This window comes from Amblyomma maculatum, chromosome 3 (assembly GCF_055883805.1).
Source record: "Amblyomma maculatum isolate TAMU_Amacu chromosome 3, ASM5588380v1, whole genome shotgun sequence".
In the NCBI taxonomy this organism is placed as follows: Eukaryota; Metazoa; Arthropoda; class Arachnida; order Ixodida; family Ixodidae; genus Amblyomma; species Amblyomma maculatum.
The window spans coordinates 57,394,919-57,410,492 of record NC_139346.1 but is presented as its reverse complement, the minus strand read 5'-3'; the positions used below and the strand labels follow the sequence as shown (position 1 = coordinate 57,410,492).

General features: G+C 41.0%; 1 protein-coding gene across 1 annotated transcript in view; it reads left to right on the top strand.

The window, feature by feature from the left end:
- Positions 1-14,866, top strand: part of LOC146194816 (monocarboxylate transporter 9-like) — a 104,033-nt gene extending 89,167 nt beyond the window's left edge. The window contains exon 5 of the mRNA XM_084596646.1: positions 14,777-14,866. Coding sequence (XP_084452772.1) covers positions 14,777-14,866 — 90 coding nt within the window. The remainder of the gene's footprint in view (positions 1-14,776) is intronic.
- Positions 14,867-15,574: the final 708 nt, after the last annotated feature.

The window sequence follows — 15,574 nt, the reverse complement described above, 5'->3', positions numbered from 1 at the left end:
CGTTTACTTGTTTCTGAGTATACGTTTTGCACATTACTAGATTAAAGCCCTTCCTTAAGTAAATTGAACAAACTCACCGAAATATTTCCTTTCAAATTTTTTGTACATTCCTAGACGCAAGACCTCCGCAGCAAGTCATACAAATTTTTCTACATGTGATTCGGCTGGCCTGTTTTGCTAGCAACTGGATCCAAAACTTACAATGACATCTACTGACTACCTCGGTTTTTAAGTGTAATATAGTTTTAGTTACATTTCACACAAGTTGTTCGCAGCCATGGATATGTGGGGGCCACTTGTGTACCACGGGGTGGAGGGGGGACCTTGTGCGGACAGTGCCACAGCTACGGAAGTTAGAAATGAGAGATGGCTAAAGTGGCTTCTAAAAACGTGCACTTGTTAAGCCAGCGCGCCACTGCCTGCAGAAAGTGTGGGGAAGGGTGGCGCGTCGGCGCCCGTATGCATGCCGTTGGAAGAGATTCGACTCCTCAAAACACCGCGTCGCTCGCGTGTCGGACACCCAAGACGCTTTGCATTGTAGTCCCGTCCAGTAGTGCAGTCAGAGCTCAAGTTTCACCTACCGCGGTTTCTATTTCCGTTGTCTTCTTGCGTTTTCTGCCTTTCAAGCACTAAAGTGTGCTTTGAACAACGGTGTTTTTAACCCTGAAAAGCAATATCTAGCCAGGCGAGACTTATCACGCGATCTTTCTTTTGAGTTCGTAGCACTTCTGGCGTCAGTGAAAGATTTGACTGGTAGCGGCCCGGTGCCTGATTTTTCTTTCATTCTTCTTGAGCATGAGGCGCGAAAGAGACGGTGGCGACGCTGCGAGCCTTAGTGTTGTAGCTCCGCTTCGTGCTTCTTAGCTAATGAGAAGGCGGAGGTACCTCATAGCTACAGCCAATGAGAGAGCGTCGCTTACAGCAGTTGCGGAGGCCAAGGCCGTCACTGGGCAGTGCTGTACAATCGCGTGTTACTCCGGACTTAGTAGTCGTGTGTCGCTCTCACACACTCAAGTTTGCTCTCTCTGACTTAGCGTGAGCAGCTTTTCGGCTTTTACGCAGAGCAGACATGCATGTGTGGTGCTGTCTCGACCTTGGCTTCGATCCGCTCCCAGGGCCGCTCGGTGATAAGAAGCACTGGAGATGATGTGAAGAGAGCTCAGGACGTGTGAGCTTCGCGCTTTTGATTGGTGTCGCTATGGATTAAGCTGGGCCATTTGGTGTGGCAGCGTAAGCCGTGCTACGCACCTATTTCGTATTTGGGTAACTATGCAAGTCAGGTGTGATTGTTTTATGGTTGGGGATCTCGCGGACCTGAAAATTGCTTCTCGACCCCTGTGGTATACGCTGACTCCCATTTGAGGAACACCGTGTCGCATGTTATGTCAACGTTTGTGTTAATTTTCGATCTTATGGCAACAATTTGTGTGATGTTTATTCTCTTCCATTTTCGCGTGATGTCAGCGCGTTTTATCAGCTTAAATTTTCACGATGCAAAAGAAACTACGTCCGCGCCTTCCGCTAAACTCGTCCCTCAATTCTTTCTCGATAATCAGCAAGCGTTCCAGAAATGCTCCGATTGAGGCTAATAGCTCGTAGTTTCTGATGCTAAATCGTAATATTACCTTGAATGTTGTGATATTTACTATTAGACTGAATAGTCTAAGTTATTATATACTTAAGCATAATGTGAATCAGTAAAATCTATGAAGGTCAAATATGAATGTGTTAGAAATGAAGGTACACTTTTAATTTTGGTTCCACATAAACGCCGCCGGTTCTCCATAAGTTCCACATAAATCGCTTTTTCTTTATATTTTAACTGGAACCAGACACCATTAGGTTGCTCTATGTGTGACGCTACATTTAATCCGCGTCTCTGTCCCTCTTTTTAACTGGAACGAGCTCGTATTAACTGGAACATACTTTACTTAAATGGAAAAGCCGTTTTTCCAATTTCAGCGCGTTACACTTACCCACAACCTGTTCGAAGGAAACATTGTGGCGTTCGAAATAAAACCCGGAACTGTCAAAAAAGAACATGTTGATTCCATTCGAACATTATCAATTTTTTTTCCTCAGAGCAGTTGGCACCATGTGAAATTTGGTCCAATATGTCAAACCCAGTGGTCCGACTAAAAGTGAAAACTAAATTAGAAATTTTCCATTTGGGAACAGCTGTCGATTTTAGACTGGGTGATCACTGCAGAGCGCAAAATATTGTTACCATTACACACGGTACTGCATACATTTGATTTAGAGTTTGAAAATTGTTTTTTACTGGCTTGACTATTTGAGCAAATATGTCGTATTTCTTATATTTCCGTAATATTTAGCCCTGACAAGGACTATAGTAAAAATGACAATTTTATGCTTTATTAGGGATTTTTCCTTTTTGTCTGAATTATGGGCACAAGTTTCTAATTCCGTGCACTTATATGTGTGTTCGTGTATTCTGGGGCGTTACATTTTTATTACATAAATTGTCTTTCGATTTTTCCCGGCTGTTTGCAATCAAAAAAGGAGCTCTATTTTTGCGGAGCTGCTTTGATAGCTGAATTTAAATACGTTTGTCGTCGTCCGATAATATTACCAGAGGGCCTGAAATGCTTTGTCGATTCTGCCGAAGAAAGCCAAGTAAATATACTCGATTCAAAGAGAATCGAGGAACGAAATATTCGTGTAAATAATCAGACGCACTAGCGAAATGATTTTAGAAGTGTGGAGCTCAGATGACTAGCTGGAAAAGAGGTTTTAGTGTTTGACGTAATCGCACTTGGAATTTGTCTTGTCACAAAACACAAAAACTGCTGTTTATAAATCTCTTTCCCACTACGTTATTTCTACCTTGGGGCACTACAACTGCTTTCAACATGACCAATGTACGCATTACAAAAAATAGCCGCTCGCGTACCTTTACATGCTGATTTGCGAACCTGACCTCGCCGTCCCAGTTGCTAATCTATATAATTGAGTTCATGCATCATTCTGTCAGACAGCGATAACAAAACGGCCCTTACCGCAAGGTAATCTCTGCTGTGAAATTACGTCAAATATCTGACAACGCAGGGAAAGCAAACCTGTGCTAGGTACCATAAACACGGACTAATAGGGTAGCCAGATGATACGGTACCCTTTACCTAATGTTATAAATTATCACCATCTTACTCCTCTAAAAAGTGTACTCTGTATTTCTAGTCAGCCTAGATTGATCTTTTTTCATTGCATGTTAGTCCATTTTCATGTCCGCGTTTTTCAAGACATAAACACAAAAATATATCTCGTTACTGTGTTTTCTGCACTCCTTTTCGCTTACTTTAATTGCACTGCGGATTCTTGTTTTAATATCTATTTTCTTTTTGAGCATTAAGTGAAAGTGCATTTATCCTGAGCTTGCGCTCATCAGATATGCGCGAGGTCGAATTTCGGGGGTTCAGGAGGCCACGTTGGGGGGTACCCAGATTTGGAGGCCACCATTAAATTGGTGATAATAAACTTAGGTTCTACACTATTTTTGGTTAAACGTGGACGAGGTTAAATTTCGGGTGTCCATGCGGCCCAATTTTAAGGGGGCTGGAAATCGCTCTCTAGTGAAACTTTCCTCGGACAGATTCTGCATACATGGTCTGTTATACTCAGAAATTAAAATAATGAAGGCCAGCTGCTTCGCATGGACGCTGCTCATTTCACGGTCTGGAGTCGGCATATATGCGCGCGGACATTGTAGACCCGTGGCATGTGCCATGAGCTCCTAGCACGCTGCCGAACCTAACCGCGGAGGCAACGGCACAGCACTTCGGCGCCTATTACGCTTCGCCTTTATATGCAAACGCGGCTGCATGGTTGGGTTCGAACATTAATTGGTAATCCTGTGAAGACCCTCCGAAAGTTGTGTGCGCCGCCCTCGATATCGCATTCGCAGCGGCGGCGGTCTTTGACCACATTGATGAAAGCTAAACCAAGCCACTGCGTGCGTGGGTGTAAATGGAGCCCTACATTTTACAGGCCAAGTTACTTTATTGCTACCCACGTAAAAGAAACAAAGTAAGCTTAATTGGCGCAAACTCGCTGCAGATAATATGCAGGTTCTCTATTCCACACGTTCCTGCTTATAGCGATGAACGCTTGCGAACAAGTTTCTGCAATCATGTGGTTCACGCTACAAGCACGCGCTAGTCACCTTACCCATCGTACGTGAGTGAGCGTTCCCTTCGAATAAGCTTGTCACGACACTTGCCACAGAATGTTCACTCTCCCTATACAGACAAAACATGCAGCAAATTAGCCATTATCAAGCAGACATGACAATTCCGCTTTGTTCCGTGACGCCGAGCTTGATACTCGCCGAAGATTGCAAGATAGCCAAAGAAACTCGAAGTGCACTCAAGTTAAAGAAACACGAATGAGCACACGGCGACCTGTTTACGTTCGGGACGATGAAAGCAGCCCGAAGCGCTTCATTATGATAAGCCATGGGCGCGTTTCCCGGTGGCCACGAATCAGAGTGCCGTATCAGCCCTACGATTTCGTTTTGCTGCGCTCCTCAGTGCTCTTCCTTTCTTGTCGCGCCGGAACCAGAGGAAAGCTCACTGATTTCGAAGCTCCGTTAAAATAGACTATGGCGACTGCGACACCTGGGCCGGCTTGCACGATAAAGTCCGAGCTAAGTCCAGACTTAAATGGTGTCTTTAGAAAGACCAAGCTTATTTTAGACGGCTCGCTCGTGTTCCGAACGTCGAACGCTTCGGGTTCATGTTCACCAGAGTGGCTTCCCAGACGGCCTCAGCAACCACTTGGGGCATTTTTCCTCGTAACACAATTTTTAGCCGCAAAAAGCAATGGCATGGATTTTACACAGCGCGAAATTAACGGAATGTGTACATCTTACAGCAGGGACAGTGCCAGTGCATCCCTGTATTTCCCTAATTTCTCTACTTAGACACCTGGCGTCCTTGTGTCTTAACCAAGACAGCACTAGAGTCGTAATCATACAAGCGACTTATTCAAGTCAGGACTGAAGCCCAGTCTTGACTCCAGTCTTAAGCGTCCATGCTAGTGGCCTATTCTTTAGACTCCAGTTAAGTCTGGACTTAGCTAAGACAGTCTTAAGATTGTTTTGTGCAAGCGGGCCCTGGTTTGTACAGCCCAGAAGGCCGCTGATAATTAATGTACTTAGAATGGAATCAAGACCAAGCAACGTTTGTGCCACCACGACCCCAAGGCCACAACCTGCAGACGGTTTAGTGCCTAGGTAAGTGCTTACTGCTTGAAAACTTTGCTCTTTATTTGAAACCTCGATGTCTCGTCACAAACAGTATCGTTTCCCTAACTCGCGCAAAAAAGAATTCACCATGCAGACATTCATGATATGCTATGGCTTGCATGTTGGCCTCTTTTTTTGCTCAATGTTACAAACTTTTTTCCTAAAACAGACCTATAAGAAGCGCATTCTCTGCTGTATGCAAACAACTCAAGGCTGTTGGACGCAATTACGCAGATTCTATTCTGATCGCGGCGGCCGCTTTTCGATGGAGGCAAAAATCATAGCTCTCATGTGCTGCGCGAAGTAAGTTAAAAATAACCTCATGATCCAACTTTCCCGAGATGTCCACAAAGGCATCCCTCGTAACCTGTGTCACGTTGCTGTAATAATCTCTATGAGAGAAAAAGAACATAGAAATGTGCAGACATATTACTTGTACCATTGGGCCCATTTTATTGTAGGTTACAAGGTGTCTGTAGGATTAAAGTTGCACCGTGTTGGAATCCCAATCTATTTTTGAATTGATTACGTAGCGCGCAAGTACACCTTGTCATCTGAGGCTGTGATATATCTTCTTGGTAACTCCTGATATTAGACAAGTGATATTATTTGTTGTGTGGTTGCGATTTTGTACATTTTTCACAGGTGTGTTTTATATCTCCTTACAGTCTGTCATTCTAACATCATTCTTCAAAGAATGGGTTGTTCAACTGTGACAATAAATATGTGGACAGCGAGGAGCCCACTGCAGCGAATGACAATACTTGTGGCTTGAAACGCACCGTGAAAGTGATGACCAAGGCAACATTGTCATTGGGAAGGTGTATTTTATGTGGATACTCGCCTGTGACACATAGAACTTCAACAGGCGAGACAAGTAATTTTGAGGCGACAGCTTATACAACTTGCTCTGCCGAAAAGCCGTCGGCATTGTAATTGTCCGCAACGCTTGTCGGATGTAATAGGTGACAGCGTTGAAAAAAAAATCCGTATCATAATTTGTCGTTGTATTGATTATTGGTTGATTGCAATGACGATTTATGAAATATTTATCATGAAATCATTAATTAGGGAAATGAAAATTAACAAGTTGAAATAGGTTGTTAAAGTGTGTCAAAATGCCCAAAAGAAAAATCCGATGGTGATGATGGTAATCAACAATATTTAGGAGTCTGATTGATCAACAAAATTATTGAAATAGTTAAAAAATTGAAAAAGCGGTATTCACAGCTGTCAAAATACTTAAACTGAGAAGCCAATGGTTAATGATGCAAAACAAGAATATTTCGAATGATTAATTGATCAAATAATTGTTATAGTTGCATAAATAAAAAATAAGAGGAATCAACGGTGTCCATATGCTCACAATGTAAAGCCGATGCTTGATTATGCTAATGATGAAAATTTAGAGAGTAATCGATGAATTAAATATTTTATTTATTCAAATACAATATATTGCACATAAGGTCAAACTGCTCAAAACGGAAAGCCGATGTTTGCTAATGCTAAGTATCGGGGTGCAAAAACTTCACAACAAAAAACTAAATTTAGAAAGTGTAGACAAAAATCGTCCTTGTGTGTGAAACGCTATAGCGTGTCTCTGGGTTTTGTATGCATCAGTCTGCAGCGGGAAATTGACATCGTAGTTCAGGACAAGTTATGAAAAGAGTTCATTAATACCCTGAACATAAAATACATATAGAAAAAGATTGGGGCGAGAAGTGCATTGCATAACTAATTGTTGAAAATTTGAAAAGGAAAGAACAATTACGGCTCATTTTCAATTAAATTTTCTTTTATCAGCATCTAACATGTTCTGAATTGCAAAGACGCGCGAACCAAGACAATTGTGTCAAGGTAGTATGGAATACTGCCAGATAAGTTAATGTTTCTGTTTAGCGCGGGAACTTCATGTCCAGGCTCAGTTTATTCATTGGGGCTACTTTTCTTGTGCTTATTCATTGCCATTCTCTGCCATGTCTGTCATCTGCTTGCTCTTATTCATAGCATGTTGGAAGAAGCTATACAAAGGCTTTATGGAAGGAGTATGTAGGTATAATACCATTAGGGAACACCTTAATGGCGCTAACTGGTTAATGCTATTGCCTATAAAGCTAAGTTATATATGCAATGAATTGGTGATTCTTCTGCTGTTTATAGTTGTTTGTTTTGAAAAATAAGAGCGCAATAATACTTTTCAGAATTCGATAGAAATACATATCCAGCCTTGAAAAGAACAAAACTCCAGTTTAGGATATAATATAGCAGCTACTATAAATCAAACTGGAGCGGATTCATCTTTTCTGCGAGTAATCAGATGCTGTAACTACGAAGAATAATGATACCTGAAACAAGAGTTTTTCTGACAGGAGTTTAAAAATGCATTGAGATCTTTTGGAATGAGTTTCCAAATTAGGAAAAGAATGTTGGAATGCATAAACAGCACATTCAGTCATAAATGAAGCGGCCTGACTAATCTCTTAGAGGCTGATTCGCGGGACACAGAAAAAATAAACATAACTAGGTGCACTAGAGAGGGCTATTGGTATGAAAATATTGATGGTGATTTGAAATGAGTGATCAGTGCCAAAACATACAATAAAGGCAGTCGTAGCCTCCATGAAAAGGAAAGAAAATTAGTTTGTGGAGAATGATGGGGAACATTGAAATGTGGTTCGCCAATAATATATTTCATTATAAAAAATTGCTTATGTTGTTTGCATGGGTTAAGAAAGGCAGAAATTGATCAAAATTTGTTTGCTACATGGTTACCTTTTTTAAACGTGACACCTAAGTGATAGCAGGAAGATATGTGTTCATGCTGAGAGTAATGGATAAATATTTCTAATACAGAAACAATGTTTCAAACATTCGTACATTGCTGACCATGATTATTGTTCAATTTCAGCTTGCTTTTGAGTCAAAGCTTCATTTCGAGACTAAAGTTGACATAATAGAAGACAAGCTCATCGAAAGGAAGCATAATCTACAGCTTGAAGACTTGTACTGAGAGCTGCCTTTGCCCCAGAAGAGCTGCGTTCCGTCTCCTCACAAAGGTAATAAATTCAATAAGGCTACTGAAGGCAAAGCACCAAAATTGGTAAATAAAAAGAAAAAAATGTTACGAATATTACTTTGTATTGCGTATCCTTCCAAGTGACGGGCACACAGCCCTAATACAGCATGAAATGCATAAAATGCGATCTTCTGCCGCTAATATCTAATTGATTCGTGTTGCTTAAATTAAATAATAGCAAGCAAGTGTCTGTATAGAAGTGCAATGCAAAATTATATGTATGTATGTATGTATGTATGTATGTATGTATGTATGTATGTATGTATGTATGTATGTATGTATGTATGTATGTATGTATGTATGTATGTATGTATGTATGTATGTATGTATGTATGTATGTATGTATGTATGTATGTATGTATGTATGTATGTATGTATGTATGTATGTATGTATGTATGTATGTATTAATAACTTTATTAAGATGCCAGCAAAGTATTTGCTTTATGTACGAGGGACAGTACATACAATATACTCTAATCTAATATAGTATCAGTTCAGTTCAGTCGTTCAGTCGTGTCCGACTCTTCGTGACCCTATGGACCATGTCACGCCACGCTTTCCGGTCTCTCACTATCTTCTTAACATCACATAACTTCATCTGCAGTGCCTCGAGGATGCCATCTAACCATCGCGTTCGCTGCCTACCCCTTCTCCGGCGACCCTCAACATTTCCCAACATCAAATCTTTCTCCAGCGACTCCTCTCTTCTCCTCAGATGACCAAAGTAGCTGAGCTTTAACTTTAGAATTTGACCCTCCAATGAGCAATGAGGGTTTATGGTCGACAATATCGACTGATTTGATCTTCTAGCAGTCCAAGGAACTCTCAAGAGTCTACGCCAGCACCACAATTCAAATGCGTCAATTCTTCGGCTCTCAGCCTTTTACACAGTCCGACTCTCGCATCCATACATCGAAACTGCATCACAACTGGAAAGACCATAGCACGAGTTATACGGATCTTGGTTGGCAGACTGCAGACTGGTTGGCCTCTGGTTGGCAGACTGGTTGGCCTCTGCTCTTTACTAGGCGGTCAAGGCTAACCATGGCTCTCTTTCCCAGAAGCAGGCATCTCCTAATTTTATGGCTGCAGTCTCCTTCCGAGGTAATCTTGGAGCCCAATAAGAGCAAATCTGTCACAGCTTCCACTTCTTGTCCCTTGATGCTCCAGGACTTGATAGGGCAAGACGCCATGATCTTTGTCTTTTAATTGTTCAGTTTAAGCCCAAACTTCTCACTCTCTTCTTGTACGCGCATCAAAAGTATGTTGAGTTCCACTTCACTTTCTGCCATTAAAGTGGTATCATCCGCATATCTAAGGTTATTGATACGTTTTCCAGCAATCTTCACTCCAGCTGAAGGCTCGTCCAGACCGGCCTTCCTCATGATGCACTCTGCATATAGGTTAAATAGGCAAGGCGACAGTATATATGCAGCCTTGCCTCACTCCTTTCTCAATCAGAAACCAATCAGTAAGACTATGCCCAGTTCTGACTGTGGCCTCTTGTCCTTCATACAGGTTCCTGAGGAGACAGATGAGGTGAATTGGAACTCCCATCTCTTGGAGAGCTTGCCACAATCTGCTGTGATCTACACAGTCAAACGCTTTCGCATAATCAATAAAACAGAAGTAGATGGATTTCTGGAACTCTCCTGCTTTTTCTATGATCCAACGAAGGTTGTCAATTTGGTCTCTAGTTCCTCTGCCCTTGCGAAACCAAAATATAGTATACTGTGTAATATATGCAAGTTGTGTAATATATAAGGCAGCACTCAGTTGTCACAAATATTGGTAATCAATGTGGTTCTTTTTATCACTATAACTTCATTAAGGAAACATTAATTTTTTCGTCAAAGGTACCAAACGGAGATGATGGAGCTTCATTTCGACCGTGTATTTCTCTGACGGAGGAAGAACTCAATTATGTGTGGGAAACTTCCTGTTTGCTTAGCAGCAGAAACTAGCTTTGAACAAGCTTTGTTCTTGTATTTGGCCGCGCACTTCATCTTCGGCTGACATACCCCAATTATTTTGGCCAGCATTTGGGTTTCTTCAAACGGTACTCTGTCAAATTCAACCAATTGAGGTATGTCTCATGACTTTAAAGCTGAAATCTGTTTTGGAGAAGGTCTAACTACTTACTCTAGGTGCAAAGTGCGCGCCGATTACGAACCCGTCAAGTGCCACTGGGGTAATTTTGCGAAAGCTTGTCACAAAGTTTTGTTGCCAAGTTGAATGTTTTATTTAATCAAGGGTACGAAATTCGACATGTTGTTTGTAGGGTACTGATTGCTCTATGAGTCACAAAATGGGCATCAACAGCACACCTATTTGAGCGGTTCCTGCAGTACCACTTTTCCTGTTCACATAAACAACTTGGTTTACAGATCAGCCTGCAAGACCAGTTTTTGCTCTTCAATGTGGCTACCTCTATTGTCCATGTGACATGCGTGAATAAATCGCGTGTGATCAGATATTTTTGAAAATGATCAAGTAATCAACTGATATTTGATGTATACCTTATGAACAACTGTGTCACACACACTTTTGCATATTTACTCAAATTGTTTCAAGAACTACTTTAAGAATTCGGACTGCCTACTGATTCAGAAGTTCGCTACGCATTAGTGACAGGAACAAGAAATGGGGATGCACACACCGGCACTGTGTTTGCATCCCCTTATTTGCGTCTGCCACTATTGCCTTGTGTACTTCTGCATCATGAGCCAGCAAGCCAGCCACTATATATTATCCCCATTGTTTCCCTAAGTTTTATGTTTCCTCGTGTTATTCCTTTAGTGTTACATCTCTCACGGTCCAGCCACTACCCCAGCTTGCCTTGTGAATTTTCAATAATATGGCCTCTTATTTCTTAAAATCAAGAAACACTGTAAATATCGCTTTATTGCTTGCAAACATAAATAATGTAATATAGCAATAAAAAAATATTTGAATAAAATATGCACACATTACATTGCAAACACCATTCCAAGGCTTCTTTCTGATGTCACTCCTTTGTTCTTAGAATTCGCGAAGATCACGAACATTTACGATGGCATTCCTTCTACTGTTTACTCATATTTCTTATAATTCACATGCAAGAACTTGTAGCCATATGACTAAATGTTTTTGTCGGCATAGCGTTAATAAAGGGCACCACTTGTGGAGGTTTCATTATTACGAAGTCGAATGGCTCAATACACATAACTTGTTTCCTAATAGGTGTACGCTTTGGTCTTTCAAAATATAATTCAGAGCTATAGAAAGCATAATAGTCTGAACTCAGACGTTCTCAAAGACATATTTCCAAAAACTATGACTTAGGTTTATTCAGGGTGAAAAATATAATTACCTGAAAAGGAAAATAAAAAGGCAGCAGCAGCAAGGAGATGTAGTTTTCGGAATGTGTAAAACAATGAAAAGGCAAATTTATTTTTAATTTAAAGGCTCCGCCCCACGTTGAGGTATGGATTGTAAAGGTCAGACAAGGAAACACAGTTCCGGTCCTCTGTGGGCGTATATTTGCGAGAGTATAATATTTGTCCTAATTTTCCATTCTGTAAGCTTTTGTGGGGCCTTTATATCAACAGTGTACTTAGCCTTGCACCTTTTCTTCTGCTGTTGCCTCTATTTTATTTTCGAAATCATTGAACCACGGGTTCTCAGTACTGAAAAATAATCCCCAAGGAAACATTCTTTCATTTTCTGCCCTGCTCGACTGCAACGACCACATTTCCTCTTTTTGAGGCAAACCCTACATAATACCTGCCAGGGATGGTTGTCATTCCCAGCTGAAAACGCATGTCTAAACTTTGGCTTGCGAACAGAGGCTTGCTTTGTATTGTCATTCAATTTTCTTTGGTAGTGCGTACTACCTTCTGCTGATCGCTCTACCTGATCAACATTATTCTGATTACTTCATTATTCTATTCACAAAAACCCCTGCACGTTTTTTTTCCTGAGATTGCAAGTACTTCAGCAGCACCTAACATAAGACAATTCTGTGCAGATGTGGGGTCACAGTAAACATTAAGCACTATACCTTTGAGTATCCAAGTAATGCCGATGGTGGAAACGTTTGTCTCACATGTAGAAGAGCTCTTTTAATGCAGTTAATTGCTGCCTGAAGTATCAGTGTCACCACCGCAGCAGAAACTGCAGTGGGATTGCAATCAACTGTCAAGTACGTTTGTCTCCCCTGTTAGGCAGGGATGTCGATCAGATATCAAGAAAATCAACCAAGTTAGGCACTCCTGTCGGGCAGCGACTTCTAGCAGTGAAGCCATCTGAGAGCACAACCACAAAGCTAGTTAGGCACTCCTGTAGGGAAGCGACGTCGAAGATAGAAGCCATCAGATAGGTTGAGAAAACACCATCCAGAATGCGTGGAATGGTTTTCGAGTTATATATATGTTCCACATAAAACCTATACAATTTGACAAAAACGTTGTTCCACTTTTATCTGGAACACATATCTGTAAAAAGCTTCGTTTACTAACTGGAACTTTATGTGGAAGAAGATTGAGTGTATTTTTTATGTGTGTATACGATTGGAAATTATTTATTTTGACGTGTGTGTACGATAGAAAAATTGTTTTATTTTACATTTATGCATTTCTGATAGGCTTGAAAAGTCAACCAAGCTTATCTTCCTTCATATGAACCCAAATTTAAGAAAAATGGGGCGGGTTCGTTCCTTGCTGTCATGCATTCGACGCATTGAGAAAAACAAAAAGCCAGCTCCTTTAAGTATCGCTACCCATGAGCTGTTTCCTATAAAGCCGCCCTCTTTTTCTTCAATTCAAATTAATCATGACCGCAATATACTGTTAATGGCATTATTGTGTATATATAACCAAACTTTTCGTTTTAAATCTCATAATGAAATTGTTCAAATGTCTGATGCAGTTCTAGAATTACTTTCTTTTCATATATTTGGCACTTCTTCATTATGCTCTTTATTGTTTTATCGGATGAATCCTACTTTCTATAAGGTATACTTTCTATAAGCGTGGTAAAGCTCAGCGCATCCGCAAGCTGAGCTTTACCACGCGCCAAAAAAAGGACCGCACCCTCACGAGCCACTCCGCAGGCGCAAGCCCATTCTCTAAATTTTTGGTACACTGCTACGATCTGAGCGTCGAAGCTGAAAGCTGCTGCGCAAGCCAATTTTGAAACACCAGCGCTCAGCATAGGAGGTGTAATTCAGTTCTGTAACATTACATAGACGCTATATTAAATGAGTTAGCTAGATTACTGTTTGATTTTATTTTCTTAAGCAACGAAGCAGGCCTCGTGACAAAAGCCTCAAGCCTTCGGTAAGCTAAACTGGCTTCACTGCACGACAACAGCTGCAGCGAAATCTGAATTCTTCGCATGGCAGCAGTGTCGCGTTGAAAACAAGCATGCCAGACTTAAAGCAACCCCTAAAGGGCAGTTGAAAATGTTTCAGATTTGAAGAGCTGAGAGGGGACAAATGTATAGAACTCGCAAATACCAAATAAAATGTCTTTTGTTGCTACCATTTGTATTCCCGGTGTAATCGTCGAATTAAGTAGCGCAGGCATCAGACTTTTCCGCAGTGCACCGCGCCAGGCTGTGGCCGCAACAATGACGTCATGGAAAGCGGCACTAAGGTTCAAGAAAAAAGAAGGCTGCTTGAAGGGACAAAGCCAACGCCACTGAATGTTTAGCTCATGAAGATGTGTAAGGCAGCCTACGAGGACGCCCGACAGCATGTGAGCGAGGAGAGAGGAAATTTAAACATTCGGCAAGAGTGACGTCATTAGGAGGTTTTCCGAAATTCTCTGGTATATTGAGTAGAAGACTTAAAATTTACTTTCTGTTTACGTCATAATTTTAAAAGCTAGCGCAAAACCAGGTAAAATACTTTGCTACACACTTAGCACGTTCTAATGTTTTTATTTCCTCCAAATATGAAATACAGCCACTTCAGCTTCCCTTTAAGTGAACTCTAAGTTCCCGTTATCAAGCTGGTATAAAGCGTTACCCTCTCAGGAGGCGCACAAGTTGCCGCAGCCGGTCCGGCTCCGCGCATGAAGACTTATGCTTGGGGTTATTAGGAGAAGGGCACTTGCAGGGACACTGCTTGTAGTTCGATATATCGATTGGCTCACTGAACGGGACTTTGATAAAAGCGAACGCTATATTCCCGTAATTTTGGTGCATTTTTAAAGAAATATTTTCGGAGTTTAAAACGATGAAGTATTATATATATATATATATATATATATATATATATATATATATATATATATATATATATATATATATATATATATATATATATATATATATACAAATATGCTGCTCTCAACCTTCGATTCACCGAATGAAATCAGCTGCGGCCTTGGCTCCACGACTGCATCCCCGCGACAGGCCGATATGTCTGCGATGGTTTCTTCGTCTGTTTCAGGCAGACGGAGGACGTGACGTTGCAAGTGACAGCGAGCTCACCACGCTGGCTGCTACCATCGCTAACATATCAGCCTACGGCTGGTACTGAGCTGTCGAGTTAAGGCGGCAGCTAATTTCGTTCACTCAAACTACGATTGGGAGCACCACAATTTCTGTGCATGAATGCGTTATTCACGTGATTTTTTTTTATTATTTTGCGTCCTTTTTTTAGTGCTTGGAAAAACGATACACGTGAGGTTTTTTTTTTTTTTTTTTTTATCGCAAATAAACGGAATGGGGGTTTCAAAAGGTGTTGTCTATCGTTGCAAATCCTATTTATTGTTTAAAGGAAATCTTGTATAATGATAAAACAATTTTTAATTAGCCATTGGAAAAACAAAAAAAAAATTATGTGCAATGCGCCAGACGACTATTAGCAGTATACAAGTGATTTTTTGTCCTATCTATATTGTTAATTTTAACCCTTGGCTAAATTTACCTTGGACAAACTGTATATATCCGATTTAGATAACCGTGATCGCCTATAAAGTCATCATCATCATTCGCTGCACAATACCCGTTCAAGGATGAAAGCCTATCCCCTACTACTTTAATTAACCTGTTCCTATACTAGCTGCATACACTTGACCTCTGCGAACTTCCTAACCTCATCCACCCGGTACCTTCTTACCGCCCCCTACTACACTTTCCTCGCCCTGGAATCCAATTTGTTACCCCTAGCGGCCATCGGCTATTCTTTCTACGCACTACATGCCCACCCATGCCCATGTTTTCTTGATTTCCACTAGAATGTCAT